Below are 21205 nucleotides of genomic sequence, written 5' to 3'. Positions count from 1 at the left end.
GACCATTAGAATATTCCTCAACTCTAGTGTTTTGGGTTTGGAACGTTCACTTGACAGTTCATTTACTCCACTTCGGTGAGGAAATTTTCGAGGGACGTTTGACTGGGGGTAATTTTTACGATCAAGCATACCAAAACGCGCGTTGGAGGTTGAGTCGAGTCGAGTTAAACTCGAGTGATCGACTAAAGATACGAAAGTAAATCCTTATGTTCTAAAGGTGAGTGGAGTTCAAGTGTGAGAACATATCTATACACATCAATGCTCAATCCGTAACGCATTATTGCTTCGCAGAAAAAGGAACAGTCGTGAGATTCACAATACGGCTTCCCGGCAATTACTAAGAATATTTTCATATTAATTTGTAGGTTTCTTATTTTTAACCAATTTTATTATTTCATCGTAGAAGCCGTTCTTGAACATGTCTTATCTAATGTTGGCGAATTTAAGTATTTAATGAAAAATTAGAACCTTTTTAATGTGCCATTGAACCAATAACGAATGAACAATAAACACAACAGGGTATTTGTTCTACCATTTGTTGTATATTAAAAACTCTAAACGTGTCAACTCAAATCATAAAATAATAATATCGTATACAACAACAAAGATTTTAATAATAACAGACATCACTTAATCCATATAATACGAGAAACAAATGCGAAGGCGTTGGTGTATCTCAACCTTAATGTTACATTGTTTAGCAAGAAGTTGAACTTGAAAAAACTTGTCAGTATGACAAATCTCTGCGAAACTAATTGTTAATAAACGAACAAATATTTTCGTAACGTCCTTAACTTTATTGCAAATAACATATAGAGCATCTTAAAATATACGAGAGCATTACCAAATTTTCATTTTAACTACTAGGAAAGATTTTTATCTACTTATTATCATCGCATATGCCTAGTGTGAATATTATTATACAAAAAGAAATAAAGTAAAGTAAAACACGACTAGTAAGTAATACAAAATCAGTTTGTTACATAAGCTCTGTTGAGCAACAGTGGAAGTGATCGAGGTGCATTAATGAGTATAGCACAATGTGTACCTCTTCGTAACCGATGGTGATATCAGTGTTGAACAAAGCAAATCACGTCACACGACACGTCCGCCGTCGCGAATAACAAACACCGGAACATTCACTTTCGACGTCCGACCACATTAGAATTATCGAGTCCGACTTGTGTTACTTAAGAAATCGGATTTAAAAATCGATAACTCGTGGAACCGGTCGCCAAAACTTGTCATTTAGAAGTTTGTTAGCTAAACTAACTTCCTCAATTAGTATATTCATGTCTCATTAACGTTGACTATAGCAATTTTAGCTTTTTAAATTTCTAAGACGTTTCCCATAACAGTCGTGCGGAAGACCAAGTTTTTTTAATCACTAGAACCCAACACGTGGAAGGTGAAAGCTAAAATATCATAAAACTCAAAGCTTTCATGTATTTTTTTCTCAAGTCAAACTTGAATTTATTCTCGGTAAGTGATAGGTGTGTGTGTGTGTGACCGACTGACTGCCTATTCATAGTTGAATCCGTTTGGAAATTTAAAAATATATTAAAAAATTAAAATCAAATTAAGAAAATTGCATAAAACGTGTGACAAGTGAAAAACCCATAAAGGAAAACGTAAATACGTATCGCGGTCAATGTTCAGCCGGCAACGGTATCCGTACAACGGTTCTTTATGTTTAGAAATAAAACGAACATGTGCACTGGATTGAATCATCTCGTTATAATAATATCTCCTCTGCTACTGGTGTTTCTTATCATATTTCATAATATTCGCTATCCAAGAAACTATAATACGTCTACGATACGAAACTTCAGAGACATAGGATAACTTTATTGAGTTTATGACACATTTTCGGAATTAGAAACTAACTATTAAGTCCATGGATAAATTTATGTTTTCTACAATCGTCGAAATTAAATAGTCAGCACATACTAGGTTTGGTTACGAAATTTTACAGCGCAACTTGCAACGTGACACTAACAACGCCCTTATTTACTGCATGTCACATATTTTAATTATTTTCTAAAAAAAGTTTATATTGTTTTTAAAAATCTACATAAAACCAATATGAGATTCGACAAGAATAATCCAGATTGTTTATTAATGTCCAATTGAATGTAAATTGGATATTATTCTATTAATGCTAGTTTTTAGTTTAATAGTCTAGTTTTAGTCTTAGTCTTATATTGAGATAGTTTTAGTCTATTAAACTAAAATTTTAGTTTAATAGAGTATAAGAATTCAAGGTTGGTGACAGACCCAAGGCCGCATCGGATGAAAGATCACTTGTGATCCTAGCTCACATCGCAGCCGTGGCTAATCACTCGCCTGCGCTACGCTTTGTGGGGTCAATGACAATCACGATTAATGATTATTAACACTCTCCTGTAATACCAAAAAAATAAAATACAAAATCACTACACCTAGCGATATTTTATTTTATTTTTTAACAGAACTAATACATGGACAAAAATATTTTTATTATGTTAGGAATAGGTCAGCCGATTTGAGATAAATATTTTTGAACTGACTTTCTGAACTCGATTACGAATTTGAATAACGATTTAATTGTTAATTCAACGGTCAATCATAATAACGTTTAATCATAATAATTCCTCAGTTTAAAATAGATTTTTCTAGCTTAGGTACCTCTCTAATCTTGCTAGATTTCATATAAAAATTACGAATGAGGAATAATGACAATATAGCAACTGAGATTTTCATATCAGAATTTCATTATAAATTACTTGGTCTCTTTACGTTATACTATCTTGTATGTCCACCTTATTCAACGTGAACCAAACTGAAAGTTCGTACAAAATCACACAGAGGATATATAAAAGGCTCATCTACATAATTACCGGTGTCGCGTGGTTTACATAAGTTGGATAACGTTTTCGCTTTTAGCAATCTCACCTCTGCTTTGTCTGCAGACGTTTAGCCCGATAATGGCGCAAAACTTTCACTACCAACTCAACACACTGTTTAAACTGAGTTTTCAACGGTACTACAATATTTACACATTTTCCTGATCGTACACATATGTTGCCCAAATGTAGAAAGTGAAAAAGTATCTGCTACGATAGAATTACTCCGGAAGCTGTAATCGGTAACTATGATTTTTAAATAAAGGTCACGGATTGTGAAACCATTTAGTTTCCCCTCTATTATTAACAGTACAAATAAGCATTAGGGAAACACGTTCCATTATAAGCCCATAAACACAGAACAATGTTCCATGAGTCATCATCTATCTCGTAATTTAACTTCAAAAAATAAAAAATTCAACAAACTGCTTAAAGTTTTAGATTAATGAATTATTTATTTATAAGATACAAAGAAGAATGAGGGATTAATCTTGAGAGACAAATGTTATAAGAGTTGGAATATTATTGTACACCAAAAATGTCGGAAAGGCACAGCGGCAACGTCACAGACGCCTACCAAGTTGACAAATCCTTTCCGAACAAACCAGGACAGGACCTTGAAACATTCACTGAACGCTATCGAGACGAATCTTAAGCTATGGCTGCTCCGAGAGCGCCCACGGTTATTTTTTTCGTATAATAACACTCCATATGCATTTAAGTCACATGTAAAATGGATTCTTAACTTTATACAGCATTTCTATGATATTTAAAGAGTTTAATTTAAAAACAAAATTTGGATTAATACTCGTATAATAACACTTTACCGGTTTGAAAAATTACTCGCTTATTGCCTCCAGTCTTTTCACTATTACTGATTAAAAAGAAGTGGTCAAGTTACGGATGAAATAAACCAAACGACGGTGAGTCACGATAACTTGTGTAATGGAGTTTGCACAATAATTGCCTGGACCCGAAACATTGATACAATGCTGTCGTACTGATATCTTTGCAAACACTCAGGTAATGTTTTATTAAGCTCAACGATAATGTCAGTTATACAAAATCAACAATTCAATTTTTTTTCTTATACATCCAATTCATAGGTTTCGTAGTCACATGACAAAAAAAGGAGACCTTATAATTTCATTATGTTCACCTGGCACTAATTATACTCGAAAACAAAAACAAGACGAAAGTCGGAAAGTAAATTCTGTAAATAATAGAATATATGTGACTGCATTATGAAAGGAATATTAGCGTTTGGGCCTTTGGCTAAACTTTACAAAATAGTACGATTTCTAAATGATTTCAGTTACTTTAAAATTTCACAATAGTCTGACTATGGAAGCCCTTTCATAATGTTTAGTTCGACACGCAATAGCTACTTTTTACTACTAGCTTCGCGTATGACTTTTGCAAACTTTGTATCACTTTAAAGTGAAATTTGCCTCCATAAGTTGTTAGAAAAAAGTGGGTCCTAATTTTCTTACGACACGTAATTGTAATTTACTCTAGGCGGTGTAAAGATGAATAAGATGTTCCCGATCTACTCGAATCAAGCGATAGGATGCGACTATACCAGTGTGTAATTCTCGTAGGCAGGCACCAATTATTCTACAAAAACGTGTTCAAGAAAGACATCCCTTAAACGAATAACAACGCCCAATAACAGTAATTATTGACAGGAGTATTGTGGGTACCACTATCCTGTTTTTCCTGTCGTCAAGTAATCATTCAATCCGGCATAAACGGTGCGACAGTATTTGAGACTTCGATACGATATCTTAATAATGTGTTATGTTTACGGGCTCTGATTGATTAAGAATAGGTGGTAGGCCGTGATCAACTTTATCGATCTACGCGAAATAATTGTAATCATAACATACATTATTATCTATTCCAAAATGTACTGTTTCAGGTAAGTACCTAAAAAAATGAAATTAATAATGGAGATAATGTAAATTTAATTTAAAAATAAAATAAAATCAATTTAAAATGTTATATAACGTGTATATTAACGCTCAGTAAGAGCTACCAATAAGTAGATGTAGTCGAAACCACGCAGTTTATTGAAAGTTGGAAAAAAAAATTGGACATCTCACCATTTAGAAAACTTCAGTGCATATTTTAGGTCTGATTTTATACGAACAGTATGCCTTGCGGTGTTTTTGGATGATGGGTTAGTATTTAAGGGTATATGCGCTATTCTTTTTATGTACATACGATACGCTCCACTCGTGTTCTTGCATATTCTTCTGGAATGTAGCAGATTTAGGAGTCCAGGAATCGACTCCTCTGTAGAGAGCCGGCAATTCTGCCAGCTTCACTTCCAGTCGCTCAGCAAGCCTCTGCTCCACCAACGCCTTCGGACCGCTTGTCAATAGCCGCGGTGGTTCTTTTCCAATACGCCGCTCAGAGGACGTAACCCCGTTAAATTTTTCATCGTTACAAGAGATCACACGTTTAGGACTATCGGTATTAATACTATGTAATTGACTCATATCGGTTTTAACATAAGTCTTATATTGCACTGATTCTGTTACGTTCGCTGTTCGCGAATACCTCAAAGAATCAAAGGTGTCGCCGTTGTGGCTACTGTATTCGACGTTATCCAAGTTGATGTCTCTATCGAGTCGCTTAGAGACCGCATCGTACCCATTTCGTTTGTGTTCCTCGTGGTTCTGTTTGAGGAAATTGTTTTCGAAACTAGTTTTACATTTAGGAACATTATTTAGGTAATTGTTATAGCTTAAGTCTTTGTGTAAGCCTTTTTCACAGCCTATTTTCAGTGTTTCTTGTATATCTACACCGTTTCCATTCGTCCGATTGTAGCTAATTCCCGTATGTTTTCCGCAATCACCCTTATTATCCATCACTTCGCTTCGTTCAGGTTCCTTGCTTTCAAATTCGTGTTTGACTAGAGCAACGCGTGAAATGTCATTATTCTTATATTGTGCTCTAGGAGAGAAGTCAGCCGACGTTATGCCTGCGCGGCTCTGCTCATTTGGAACGGTCCAAGTGTCGTGCTTCTTCTTTTCACTTTTTGATGACCAGGCTTTTGCTAAAGCAGCTTTTAGTGCTTCCCGCCTTTCGTGCACGCTAACCCTAGGGTACTCGTGTATCGGGACTATAGCGGGAGCGTATAGTGTTGATCTTGGTGTGGCTCGAGTGATTCGAAAACTTCTGAATTCTCTGTTGAACTCTGAACTCAGAGAATAAGCGGGTATCCGTGAAGTTACCATAATGAGATCAATTTTTTCTTTCACACGCAAATAACAAAATAAATTAATTCACCAACTTATTTTAGCACAGAGCGCACTGAACACATATCGACTCTACCTGGAAAATTATCATTTCTTACAATAATGTGTTAAAATAAATTGTTTGTTGTGTTGCCTTGTCGGAAGTCGGTTGTTTAGGATGCGATTTAAGCAAAAGTGTTTGGTTTTATGTGTCGGCGGGTTGTGGGCCGCGACCTTCGCGGTGGGCGGCGAAGCGACGGGACAACGCACTGGTCAACGAACCGTCCCGTGTCGTTCGCTGCTCGCCCTAACTTGCATAACGTTACTCCCTATCATTGATCTTTTTTGCACAACATCTTAAACAAGTCGTATTAGATTTTATGTTTGGTTTTGATAACATTAGAAATGCAACTAATTACGTAAGCTTGATAATGAATGGAACTATTCACATGCAAATATTGATAAGGCCTGTGAAGAACGTCTGGCTCGGGCTTGCTTTGTAGAATTACATTTATTCCGTATAAGTGCAACAAGTGTCGCCTTGATTTCGTCCCTAATATGGTTAAAGGCGCTGCTGCCATATGGTACGCAACAGATACATCCTCGCCTATCTCCGCTCTAGTTACAATGACGTTAATATAAATCAATTACAACGGTCTTGTTTGTTCGAATAGCTAATAATTAAAACGCGTAATTTTGTCCTGGTTCAAGTTGACTTTATGTTATCTTTATTTTATTGTTAGTTTTTCGACTCTTCACAATATAAAGAGGTTGATTTCTACATTTTATATTTGCAAACAATGGTGTTGAGACTGTTCCATTCAAAACAATAGATAAGATTTATTTTGTTTATTAAACCGTTAAACCGACTGACAATAGCGAACACAACAATTTAATTTAACACATTTCTTTTAAACAACAACAAATCACTGTGCATAATTTTGACAAATCGATTGGATCCACAAAATAATTGTAGAGGCTGCATGCACTTCACTCATTAAACACAAAGGTCCTTTACAACGAAAGGAAGGTATCGTGTATGAGTACACATACAGAGAAGAGTTGTGCAGATCGTAAGGAGAGCAGCCACCGGAAGCGAGTGAGCGCGATGGCGGCGGCACGATTGTTACGTGCATACCTTCTCGTTGTGCGCGCGAGAACTGCGTGCGGTGTGCGTGCACCGCGGCGACTATACAGACTCGAGGGAACCAAAGCGCGCTTCGAACCGAAGACCCCACCGCTTCCACCTCTCTCCTCTGGTTTACCACTTGTGACTTTAACATGAGAGCACTATGGACCGAATCACAAGAGCACTGACCTTCGCAGCCGCGCTTAGACCATACCGCCCATACTCTCACACCGATAAAAGTTTGTGCGCCTGCATTTCCCACTTTAATGCACCGCTGATTTTGAGTTTAGGTTATTCAATTTTAGGAGAAACAAATGTTATTGGTTACATTAGTTGATAAATGATCATAACGATATTATTATTAAGTCGATCCAGACAGTATCGCATGATTGCATATTATTATATACAAATGTTACGGTTTAAATATTTTTAAATTTGTAATCAAATATGTATTTGTTTAATGACGAAAGTAGTGATATAAATTAATATTGACAAAATTATGCACCAACTGATTTTAATTTTTTATATGTTGACGATGTTGATAGGAAAAAATTTCGACTGCTGTGCTGGGAAATGGTCATTGCAGTTGATAACGTAAAATTAATGTAAAGAGGATGAGAAATATCTAATCAGAATATTCATTAATTATATCATCATCATTCTCCTGCCCTTCTCCCAGTCACCTGGGGTTGGCGCAACATGTTTTCTCCTTTCATACTCTTCTATTATATCTTCTATCACAATTTCTTCGCTCACTCCCCTCTTACCTATATTGTCATTCACGCAATCCATCAATTTCTTCTTAGGCCTACCTCTTCCTCTATATCATTCCACATTCATAGTTAACATTCTCTTACCAACCTCTTTTTCATTTCGTCTCATCACATGTCCATGCCATCCCAAACGCGCACTTCTCAGTTTCTCTGTCACAGGTGCCACTTTCAGAGTTCCTCTAATATATTCATTCCGTGTTCTATCCATTCTTGTTACTCCACACATCCATCTCAACATTCGCGTCTCTGCTGCATGCAATCGCCTTAATTATATCTTGTTTCAAATTATTTCAATGTTATGATTGGTTATTTGCAATAAAGTTTACCTCAAATTGTTCTTAGATTACTTAAAAATAAAGAAAACACGTTGCCATTTAATATTACCTACATAATATGTCGGAAAAACCTCAAACTTTAAGAATTTCCGTAATTTATATTTCCACCTTTATTCCCGCCTGAATAAATTGGAACATTGACTAACAATTTATTTTTAATTGTTGAGGAAAATATTCATGAGTATATTAAACTTGTTTTGGTAGTTTTGTATGTAGGTACTTTTAGGCAATGATTAGCAATTCATTTAACTATCGATTAGAATATTTTAAATAATTAGCCTTGATTTTGCAACATTTGATCTATTTAATTAAGGTATTATATATATAAATTGTACTTCACCTTAACGTCTAATGTAGTCTAATAAAATGTGTATACCTGAAACAAAAAAGGTGATGTTAAATACAAATGTATTTTAGTGCATATATAAAAAACAGTGTTGAAACTTGTTACTATAATTTTAGCAATATTTTTATTTTATTTTTATTTTTATATTATATCTTATTATATATTATTTTTTATTGCTTAAGTGTGTGGACGAACTCACGGCCCACCAGATGCTAATTGGTTACCGGAGCTCACAGACATCTACAACGTAAATGCCGCCATCCACTTTGAAATATAAATTCTAAGGTCTCAGTTCTTAACAGTAGAACGGCTGCCTCACTCTTCAATCCGAAACGCATTACGCCCTCACGACAGAAATAAGCAGAGTGGTGGTGTCTTACAAGCCCGCACGATACCACCACCTTATAAGCCCGCACGGTACCACCACCCTGTATATTTCTGCCAAGCCAAGTACGTTTGTTTTAGCTTAACTATTTCTAATATGCAAAGACGTTATTCTGTAGAAAGTATTTTATAATAATTAGTTTATGTCGAATTCAATTAAATAAGCTGGTCCAGCCATTAACTATTCTGAAAATGGGTTATTTACTTCCCATTTTGAAGTAAATTTATTTTGTATCAACTAATAAATATTAACCACAATTTTATGATTGAAAATAATGTTTTACGAGTTTAATGAATGACTTAATGTTTGCTAACTTTTGAGTGTAAGTACATTTCATAAAAAATAACGCCTACGCGAGTGAAAGTTACGGAAATTGAAATAAATATTAAAAATAAAAAGCAAACGAATGACAAACAAAAATATTACTGTCGAAGATGTACAAGAATTATGAGTACTATGCGTATCGGAGTTACAGTAAGCCATTAGAATTTGTATCTGTAATTTACATAACCTAAAATCACCGACAACACAAACATTATAGTACTTGATACGTTTGTATTAACTTATGTACGTGGCATGCCTTTTTAAATATTTATTTATGTATGAAATAAACATGACCTAGACTGGAACATTATTGCTTACTCGGTGATAATGTGTCACTGCCAACGATTATATCTAGGGTCAGCAGACTAAAGCACATAAGTCAAAAAACTCTACTTTACAGGAATTAAAAAAAACTATTTAGAATCTTATACATTAACAAACTTAATAATGTTTATTTGAATTATATAAGTCTATAACACTAACTTATTATTAAAATTAAATATTTTAAAGTAAATGTGATTATTTAATAATTAGATGACTTAAGTTATAAGGAACACAATAATAGTATGAGTTAAGTGAAAAAGATCAACAATTAAGATATATATTATAATAATATAATTCATAAATATAAATAACAACTCAATGTTTAATTAAAATTCTTCTTCTTCATCGAGTTCTAAAATATCTGGATCAGTATTTCGTAAAGTTTTCAACGTGGGAAGACTTATGTAAAATTCATGGAAAATATCCGGTATTAAAGGGAGCAGCGAAATTAAATAAATTTTTTTCTCGATGGATATGGGTAATGGCTGTATAGATATTATATCATCAGTTTGAGAACCCCCTATGGATGATCTCCTTTTCATAGCAACTGTCTTTATAAAATTGTCACTTTCATCTAACTGTTTCATTAAACATCCTCGGCAGACAGGTTCACGTTTACCATGCACAGTAAAAAAGTATTTTTATGTCTTCATTCTAAGCTTTTGCTTTTCAGGTTCAATAGCTCGTATTCTTAGATTAGTTTTATCTTGAATTTCCATTAAAGACGCCAAGTATGCAGATCTTTTTGCATATGACCCCATTTGCCAATATTCTGTAAATATGGCATGGCGATCAGTTAATGGTATACGTTCTTTACATTTCATTCTGCAAACAGGTAACTCTTTCAAATTCAAAATCATTTATTTCAACATACGTGTCAGTCACAGTCAGTATAACACACTTGTTGAATGTCAAAATATAAATAACAATGTTATCTCTACCACCGGTTCCAAAAAAAGCCACAGTCCTGAGAAGAACCGGCGAAACAAACTCAGCGGGCTTTTGTTTTTTTGTTTTTTCTTAAATATTTTTTTTTTTCATAATGCGATCTGATATACATTTTCCTTTTAAAGTTTTGTATGCCTGTCCTAAGTTACGTTTTATTTATTTTTTCTCTTTTTATAGTACGTATACTCTTTTTTAGAGACACATTAGGATTCATTGAAATTTCATCACAAGTACTTGAACTTGATGTGATTGGAAGTCTCGGTAATTCATAACATGGATCTCGTACAGAATCATCACTAGAGAAGTCAAGTACAGAATAGTATGTTAAACTACTGACTTGACCTGATGATGTTGACGGTATAGAATCATCTACTACTAGGTTCTCTGCGTTCAAAATCGACTGTTGATTTACATTTTCTAAAAAAGGACAAGACAATTATCTATTTGTAATGATATAATATTGATATAATTACGTAATTTGCAAATCATACTTTTGAAGATATGTGATGTATACCTTCATTGCTTTCCAGATGAGTGGATAACGCCATTTCAACTAATTTCTTGCCTCTTTGAATATTCATCTTAAATAATTAAAATACTTAAGCACTCACACACAACTAACCAACAAACTGTGCACAATCGACAACATTAGTAAATTAAAACCACTTACCGAAGTATTGTTTACGTTATAAATATTTTTAAGTAACCACTTTCTCTAAAGAAATGTTACATTTCGATGTTCTTTATAACATAAGTCAGACTTCTTACGTTAATAACTTTGTACTTATGGTGTTCCTTAGAACATAAGTCCAGTTATGTTTTTTAGTTCGTTTGATTATATTAGGATTTGATAAGGTTGATACAGAACACCGCTTGAATACGCCATGAAATACTTGAGTTTGATTTATGTGCTTTAGTCAGATTGTGTGCTGAGCAAAATGTAAACCGATGATGTAATAAAAAATAAATTGAAAATTTTGACTTATGTGCTTTAGTCTGCCGACCCTAGATATTATGCACCTATGATTTTATGCCCCTTGGGGTGTTAAGCTGTGAAATATTTGCATGACCTATTATAAATCTTTATAAATATCATTTTAATAACATCGTTAGTATGTACAAAAAAAAGGAAAAATAAGTAATAAAACCGTCTCGAGCTGCTTGTATTAATTTCCAAGTACAACATGCCAATCAAAAAACTGACCCAAATAACTGTTCGCTGTAGGAAAATCTTCGTTCGACATACAAACTAACAAAGACAAAAAAATTCTCGACCTAAACCGTGTGTGAGACTGCGTCATTCTATACAATTGGTGGCGCGTAAATGGCAACAAAAAATTGTACCGGAGGCGGCGAGTACTCAACAAACGGTGAAGTCCAATGACCCAAATGACCAGTAACCAGGTCGTCTAGACTGGAATAGAATTAAAAACAAATTACCCGATCCGTACATTATCGCCATAACTTACGTTGTTCTTGCACAATATATACAACGTACAAACACCATCATGTATTGTGATTTGGTTTAATTTTACGCCCCCCTTTAGAAATGAAACGACCTAATCGAGTAACATTATTTAATTTACCTCTACAACTAGAGACACCATAAACGTTTGAAGATCGACCGCCCTAAAAGTTATCAAAGCCTAATTAGGAATGAACGTTCGAAACAAAAAAAAATAAACATGTATCTGTTAAACTTTAGGATGTGGTTCTAGCAAAGACCACAGCAAATTAATCCGAATCCATAAATGGTTCACCCACGGTAACCTGATCTGGCCAGCACCAGTTCAATACAATCTAAATTATATATCAAAATGGCATCCATACATAGACTTCCTCGAAATCATTGATTCTTCATCAGTAATTACTTCGTGACGTGCTCAATGGACAGATTTGATGGAAGATTTTCGCGTTTATTAATTTAAAACACAGCTAAATAATCTAACATGAACTCACTTCAGTGGTATTGCCACCTAATGTTTATGCTCTATAGCAACATAATATATCCAACAAAGTAATGACTGTGGTACTCTCGTTATGGTATCTATGGCCCCAGTAACTGATTACAACCAGGTGGGTCATAGCATCGTCGGGCATATCAGACTGTACGCTAGTTAAAACACACTTGCTTTAGTAGAGTAGGAAAGCATGAGAATTGCGCGTAGACTCATTTCTCCGTAATTACTGTACATTAGCAGGAGGCAGTGATGACTGTTGTTTTAAAAAAGTAACGCAATAATAACTGAGTCAAGTCAAGAGTAACGGTCCTCATTAATCATTGAGGTCATAATCGGTCAAACATCTAATCATATATGTACAAAAAAATCCTTACCAATACATCACTTATTGATTCGTCATCATGCTTTAGTATTCAAAAGATATTTTTGTATATTAAATTATTTTGAGAATTAAATGGAACAATTTGCTGAATTAATAATGCTAATGTTTAATAAACAGGAAAGACTGTTGTTTGCTAAAGTAGAAATACGTCACATGCATAGATATCACATAATTTGTTAGCTAGTAATTAATTTCCGTTCAGAAGAGGAGAAATCAGTCCACCGACCGGTATTCTTATTAACCTTTCTCACAAAGAATGATACGTCGAGCTTCTTGGAAGCACAACAAAGATCCTGAACATGTCCGTGAATCACGCCACCGGCAAAACCTTCGACCCAGACAACAAATAAAAACAAAATTAGAATTTGTGCCTCTATGTTTTCAAAACGAATTTGTATGCATACCGTCATCTGCCTCACTCGACCACTTTGGCGATACCTTTTATTTTAACTATAGGTACACAAAGTATTTAGGTATTTGCTTAAATTGTCAAACATTGTACAGCTCAGTCCGTGATTGTCGACACGTATGTTAAACATACGTTAAAATGGTAAAAAAAACATTAAATGTGAACAAGCAATAAAAAAAAACAGGCACAAGAAAAATGAAAACAAATTTATTGCACAAGGATTTTTAATTAGGAACAGCAGTCAACGCCTGTACGATAAACGAGAAAGTTGCCTACGGGCTGCCGCCACGGACCGTGTAATTGGGGCAGAAAGTTGTCTTACAGTCTCTAACAGTTCGATTCTCCGAAGAGACGCGTAGGTGTCGCCAGCCGCATACATCTGTTCGTTATACTTCATACACGAAATTGCCATTGAATATTACAATGATTCGCAATTGCGGACAGTGTAACACATTTTATTATTATTAGAAAGGAGATTAGGCTTTAGGAAAAAAGGCATTTTAAGGTCAAATTAAACACCAATCCGTGAATATAGTATCTTCTTCGCTTTACGCGCGTCGTAGAACAGTAAAGTAAGAGTATTCAAAATTTCGGAAATAATATTTTGACAACAATCATAAACGTCGATTAAGTGGTAGTGATCGAAAGGATAGGACGCACGGTGCATTCGTATAAAGCGATGCAACGGTGTTCGAATCCCGCAGGCAGGTACCAATATTTCTAACGAAATACGTACTTATTAAACGTTCAAGTTTCACCTCCACGGTGAAGGATGATCTTCTAATAAAAATCAAACCTGCAAAATTATAATTTGCGTACGTTGTTGGTGGTAGGGCGTCTTGTGAGCCCACAGGTAGGTGCCACCACCCTGCCTATTTCTGTTTTGGTTCGAAGAGTGGACAGACGTTGTACTGTAAAAACAGAGGCCTAAAAGTCATGTCTGTCATGTTAAGTAGGCAGCGGCATTTACGTTGTAGATGTTTACGGGCTACGGTAACCACTTAAGACCAGGTGGTTTGTTTGCCCGTCCACCCATCTAAGTTATAAAAAGAGAAAGAAAAAAAAAACAGCGAGATTAAAGCGTAAAAGTAGTTTTGATTATAATTCGTGAATGTTAACTTTGAATCTGTAAGTATATAATTTATATACATATAACGTATACATGTATATATAATGAAATGTATGACGTATATAACGTTTGTTCCTTCAAAAATGCTCAGGCCCATCGGTGAAATCTGTGCCCGTAGCTATACTAAAAGCTATTTTATTATCATATTCCACCCCAGATAAATAAAAAGAATTAAAGGGTTTACACTGAAAGCCTTATTAATCAAATATTTTTTCTTGAATATAATGAAATGTAAATATAGAGGGAGAGGCAACAAACATGGCGGTAGCTTTTGGGAAAAAAATCCTTTATTCTAGTTTCTTTCTGTTTACTCTCCCTTTATAAAACTGAAGTAGTGTATGATTGCTTAAATAAATAAATACGCGAACCATATCAGAAATGAACTCCAATGCAGTGAAGCAATGAGGCATTAAATTTTTATTAAGAAAGACATTTAAAATTCTATGGTGGATTTAAGCTCTAATAACCACTAATTATTATAACTGAATATTTTTTTATATTGTAATTGTATACTGACGACAAAGCGACCAAGATAAAAAAAACATCGTCAACAGAAGACATGATATAATCTACCATATATAAGTAAAACCTCAACTTATTGAATGAGATACATTCCCGATCCTGCGGTCCGAATAGAAAACAGTTGACGTCGACCAAAACACGTCATTTCGGATCCTCCCGATCCACTGACGGTGCTTTTAGGTACCCCAAACGCCGTTCATCGTTCTCGTCGAATCCGTAGCTTGCGACGAAGGGTTCGGCGAGTAAATTAACTCACAGACACAGCCCACTAAGTTTCTCGCCAGATCTTCTCAGTGGGTCACGTTTCCGATACGGTGGTAGATTCTGCGAACCACAGCTCTTGCTAGGGTTAGTGTTAGCAACGTCATCAGGTTTGAGTCCCGTGAGCTCACCTACTAATTCGGCCAATCTAGAATAACCCCTCGAGGTTACTAGAATAGGTAAGAAAAATAATAATTGAACGAGGCATGAGTGAGTCCTCTGGGTCACAGAAGACATCGATGAATACATTAAAGACTAATACTACATACAAATACTCGTAAAAAGAAGATATTAATACCACAATGAGATCGTGAGTGCGGTGAGATAATTTAAACATAATTAAAGAACACAGTTGTTACGTTCGTTGAAAAAGTAAATTAACATTCTTAAAAAATAGTGAACGGCATGTAGTATGAAAGTCAGCGGCTTCCAGTTTCATCAAGACGGATGGGTGAGGTTGTGCTCAGACAGGAAAGGTAAGAGTTTGCGACGAACGACTGCTCGAGCGTGTCCAAAGGACAACGCTCAAGGAGGTGGCAGTTGCTTGACTTGAGCATACACTACCAGTGTATTTAGCGGCCGCAATGGGGCTTATAGATTCGCGTCGCTGTCGCGAAATGGCATTCCCACACTGACCTCATTTACGGATGGGACACGGGAACTTTTTATGTCCACTTGATGTAAGTGTACATACACACACATGATGATACACAAAAGTAATTTGTGTAATACTGTAATGTAATTTATAATAATAAAAAGGAAAATAGAATAAAATAGAATATACCGTTTCAAATAAATTATTATTCTACCAGTATCCCTTATACTACACTATCTTAAACAAAGCCGCTGTTCGCTTCTGTCATCGCCTTTTTTTTAAATTCATGACTGAAAATATATTGCTTCTATTTTTTGTTTATAATTAGTATAAGCATAGAGAGTATTTACAACATTTAACCTTTAAATTTCATTTGGATAATTTAAAAGAAACTTTTTAACACATTCGTTGAGCCGTCATAACGTTATTGTGAATTTTTCAATTAATTACCGGAAACTAAGCACATGATACGAGTATAATTACAATAATCCTTAACTCGAGTGTCATACTACATATTGAACATTCCATAGCTCACTTTGATTAACATACAAGGCAATTAACCACCTGGTAAGTGAATCATAAATAAGCATATTTTTTTTAATTATTAATATAGTGGTTGCACGACGCGCGAGGTGGAAGCGTTTTCAATCGAGAAGGTTAACGGATTGAGGCTGCTTACCGTCACATCATCACTAGGAAAAAAACACACGCAATAAATCTCTCGATAGTGGCTCTCGTTTGTTTATGGCAACTTTCACTTATTAATATTTCATTTGATAAAAGGGAAATCGTGTTACGACAGATGACAAACGACTGAAGACAATGTGCAGTAGCGCGGGTGGGTAACAATCAAGGCCGCTAACAGTGGGCCACGCCGAGGTTCGCCAGACGTTCGAAAACAAAAGTGATCATCACAATTTCACACAAGACGCCAAAGAAATAAGATTATTATAACAATATTTCAGGATTTAATATTAAAAACTGTGCTGATACTATAGGATATATGATAAGAGCTATTAACTACTATTTAGCAAACAATCTATATACAAATCTTAGCGTTTTATTAATATAGCTATACAATATAGCTTTTATGCAACGTAAAGAGTAGGTGTATGTATGTGTAAGGCACGCGGTTGGGTTATATTTAAATTTTTGTTTTGCTTACATTACTATTTTTCTACTGTGATCCAGAACCGAATCGATTTTCAACCGTTTCCCCATTGCTTTACATCGTTTAAAACATTCGAAGCTTTCATTTTTTTCCGGGTACAAATGGATTAACTACGGACAGATCATTTGCATTGTTTTAGTGCGACGCCTCCGTCGATAACCGAACGATACGTGGGCGGCCGATGCATTGCCATTCCTTAAACGGAAACCTCGTTTACCTACTTGTCTTCCCTTCAGATATCGATGTTCGGTAAGGTTCCTTGTCATTAAAATCGGCTACGAAAACCAACTATCTTATCTGGCATTAATATGTACGTGTACGTAAATGGCTTGTCGGCAATCAGCATCAGTCCTTGGTAAAAACGATTCAAATTTGATCGAACTTCCGCGGTCAAGAGCCGATTACACTTCATACTCCCATGTTAATAAAGATCAAATTGAACGAACGCATCCGAGCTTCACTATATTTCCCCAATTTTTTGTCTATCGGATCAGGAAATTAACAATTCGATTTGCATAGCCAGCTAAAACGCGTCACGAGTAATGATCTAACAAAGTGTATACATTTTAGTTATTATGAATCGTATTCATTATTTAAAGAAACACAACAGTTTTATTACAGAAATACAGCTGGCTATCCAGCTTGTATCGTTATTTGTAACGTAACCGATATTGCACCCTTGATTCCAATAATATGTTGCCAACGTAATTTTCAAACGTGCGTAAATTAGTTTCAGTAAATGATTTGTTAAGCAGCGTATCGATGACGTTTTACAACATGCGCACGAAGACGAAGGTGCAATGCGAAGGCGTTGAAACAGATAAGGCACGTAATTCTTAAACAAATCCTTTATGTTTAAAATAATTACCAACAACGATACCATGTGAAGATAAATTTCAATTGAAGTAAATAAAGAAATCGGTGACAGTCTAAGTATCATTGAAGATTCGGGTTAACGTGATCATTTACCGATGATGAGTCACGTTTCTTTAACAACCAAACTAACTGTTGTCGGTCTAGGTTCGCACTTGCTCCAGTTCCCCAAATCTTTTCATATCGCGTTACAGTTCAAACACAATACGTGTTCTCGTTATGTCTTAATGAATGAAAACACATGTGTTTTATTTGGGTCGGTTGCATTTCATCTGCAATTTGAATTATTCTGATACAAACTGATTAGACTGTCATGGTTTGTAGCTCACTAACTGAATATTGGTAAAGGTTTGAAGCCCACGCTCGGTACAAACAATACAACATTATGTACGAGTTCCATGAAACAGACATAACGGATGAAGTACTATTTGACTAACACATTTCCGAACAATCGATTAACGTTCATATGAATACAATGGATATGCGTTATCAGACTACATTTAAATATACAATTAAACAAGCCCGTTAACTTTCTGAAATCTTATTAGTCACAACATTTACAGTTTATGGTATGTATTTTGATATTTGGTTTTAATTTAGTTCGGTTTTTTTTTTAAATTAAATGATAATTTTTGAAATTGAAAGCACGACTACTTCCATCTTCAAACGTAAACAAATGCAATAAAAAGTTGTGTAGCTAATGAGCTTTCACTAGTCACCTCCCACTAACAGCAGGGCACTATCCCACAAAATACAGGTTTTATGGTTTAGAAAACACCCAATATTTTATTTACGTACATGTGTTTGAACACCCACATTTGTACCAAAACTTAATTAGCGTCTACGAAATTTCGAATTGTTCCAGAATTTGATTTACGCAGTGACAGTGAAAGTAAAAACGTGTCACGGTTTGTAGTTTCTTTCAAAAGAGAATGGCAATTTGAAATTTTTTATTAGGGAAATCAAAGAAGTGGTAAAGTACCATAGATACTTATTATTGTTGAGACACAGTTTTGGGAAATAGACAACGATCGATAGGAAGATCGAAATAATAAACCGGATAAACAATTTCAACACTATCTCTTAAGCTTAAGTTAAGTAGTTATTGCAACGAGCTGTAACATTACCGTCGTAATTACCGTTCTTGCACGCCTTCGCCTGATGCTTTCTAAGTCTATCACTACAGCCACTACTATTATTACTATTATATTTGATAATTTTTTTATTTGATTACTGATTTAGTAAAATTTCCAAATTCAAAAGTAACATTATTGTAGCTTCTTGCAACCAGAGTACTTTTTTAGGGTAGGCGGTGTGTCGCAAACACATGAAAAACCAATGTAATGAATACTAAAATGTTCCATAAACGTTTTGACTCAAATATTAAATATGTAGTGGTAATGATTTTCGCTGTCCTTTTTTACTTAGACATCGTCGAGGTCACGCATCGTTATAAATATATGTGTGATCACCGCGCAAAAAGGGGAGATATAGCGGTGGAATAACTCAATTAAGCACTCGATGAGCTCCGACTAAGTGTTTAATAAAAAGCGGTCGTTCATGTGTTAACTATTTATTATGGCTTTTTTTATATATTACGTATGGAAAAAAATTTAAGTGCTTAATAGATTCACGTAGGTTAAGCAAGCCTACACTCGCTTTCGTCCCCCAAATTGGCGATAGCAATAACGATGAGTAATGAATAGAGAGCTGCTTTAATTTGCGGCGTCGCCTGCACCCACGCGCACAGTACAACGCGCATCCACTCGGAACAATACTTACTGGTTTACTTTCTCGATTGACTCATAATAATTCATTGCATATGTCTAGCATTTCGAATTAGATTAATGATAGTAATCTAGATTTATCTGCGAGGACACAAGCTCGCCGGCCGAATAAACGAACAATCGCATACACTTTCACTTTAACTAATAATGTCAGATGGCGGACTATCCTCAAGATATCACCAAGGCTTTGTCCTACCTGTGCGAAGATGCATCAAAGGCGATGCAAGGCGATACAGTGTGTAAATACGAATAGCAACAATAACCATACTGTGCTACATTATGCGATCAATCGAAGAGAGGCGAAGCTCTGTATGTTTTTATTTTATTCTATTCAGTACGTCTAATACGCATGAAAAATTAAGCGCTGAATTTTATTGGAATCCAGCTACTTTGATCCACGATAGTATTGCCTGTACGATGTCCAACTTTGACGTCAGGTCCGACTATAGTTCCTCAGTCCCTTTTTATAATAGAAAGAGATACAATGCGGACAATTGCATCAAAGATAAATTTTTTGCATCAAAGATTTGGTTATGTGCTAATTTAATGGAACAATCAATCTTAAATGTATCTTGTATTTAAAAAAAATGCTTCTTCTCTACGCTAGAGAAAAATGAAAACAGGTTTGAAAACTACTGTCCCCAAGTTTGAAATTAAGCAAAAATTTTATTTCATTAATATTAGAACACCCCACAACGATCATTCTATATGTTCCAGTTGATAATGGTTGGCCAATACGATATGACTGGAAAAGGTGTACAATTCACGTCTACGAGTACAGGCAGCGACCCTCTGGAGTCAACGCACCATAGGGACCGGTTTGCTAATCGCTCCCACATAGAACGGCTCGCGCTCCTGTCAGCTCCTAAACGCAACTAACGGCAACTTCGCAACCGGCTCCGTCTCGGCAACGACTTACAATCTAGTTTTTTTTAATAAATATTGGAAATCTTTGGAATTATCTCCACTGACTAATTGGTACAGTTATTTATTGGCCGAGTTATGTAAGTTTTAGAGCGTGTCGCAGTCTAAGGCATTATGTCATCGTAATGCACAGAGTTTAGTTGGAAAGTTCAACAAGTCGCTTTCTGTTGACTTCATAATGCAACAGAAATAACATGACTCCGACCAGTTTCCGTGGACGTGACAATGGTGCCGTTTTGCAAAGTAAACTCCGTATCCGATGCTCATAGGAACAACACGAATTCCACAAGTATGTTGCATAATACTATAGTTGAACGTTGAACGTTTGCTGCTCTTAATTCTGAGTTCCATTTATTAAAATTTAGAAGTTACACAACATTTCGATTTTAAATTTTAAAAATAAAATTAACTTGAATTTTATAAAAAAAAACAGTTACCCAGACAGACTGGGCGCTGAAGCTCGATCGAAATGATTTACAAACAAACCAAGTAGGGTC

General features: G+C 35.2%; 1 protein-coding gene across 12 annotated transcripts in view; it reads right to left on the bottom strand.

Annotated features, from left to right (window-relative positions):
- LOC101737313 (serine/threonine-protein kinase Doa) overlaps positions 1-21205 on the bottom strand; it is a 53797-nt gene that overhangs the window by 21531 nt on the left and 11061 nt on the right. For 3 of the 12 annotated variants that reach the window (XM_062668974.1, XM_062668975.1, XM_038011529.2), the window contains exons 1-2: positions 7184-7326; positions 5112-6227 (exon numbers count right to left, since the gene is read on the bottom strand). The exons of 6 other annotated variants lie outside the window; for them this stretch is intronic. In XM_062668974.1, the coding sequence (XP_062524958.1) occupies positions 5112-6130 (1019 nt within the window). In that variant the 5' untranslated portion in view covers positions 6131-6227; positions 7184-7326. Of the gene's footprint in view, positions 1-5111; positions 6228-7183; positions 7367-21205 lie in introns of those variants that run through there. 3 more of the 12 variants (XM_062668973.1, XM_062668976.1, XM_004930494.5) reach the window with 3 other exon arrangements.

Source organism: Bombyx mori, chromosome 6, assembly GCF_030269925.1.
Source record: "Bombyx mori chromosome 6, ASM3026992v2".
Lineage (NCBI taxonomy): Eukaryota > Metazoa > Arthropoda > Insecta > Lepidoptera > Bombycidae > Bombyx > Bombyx mori.
This window is presented reverse-complemented; position numbering and strand designations above follow the sequence as displayed.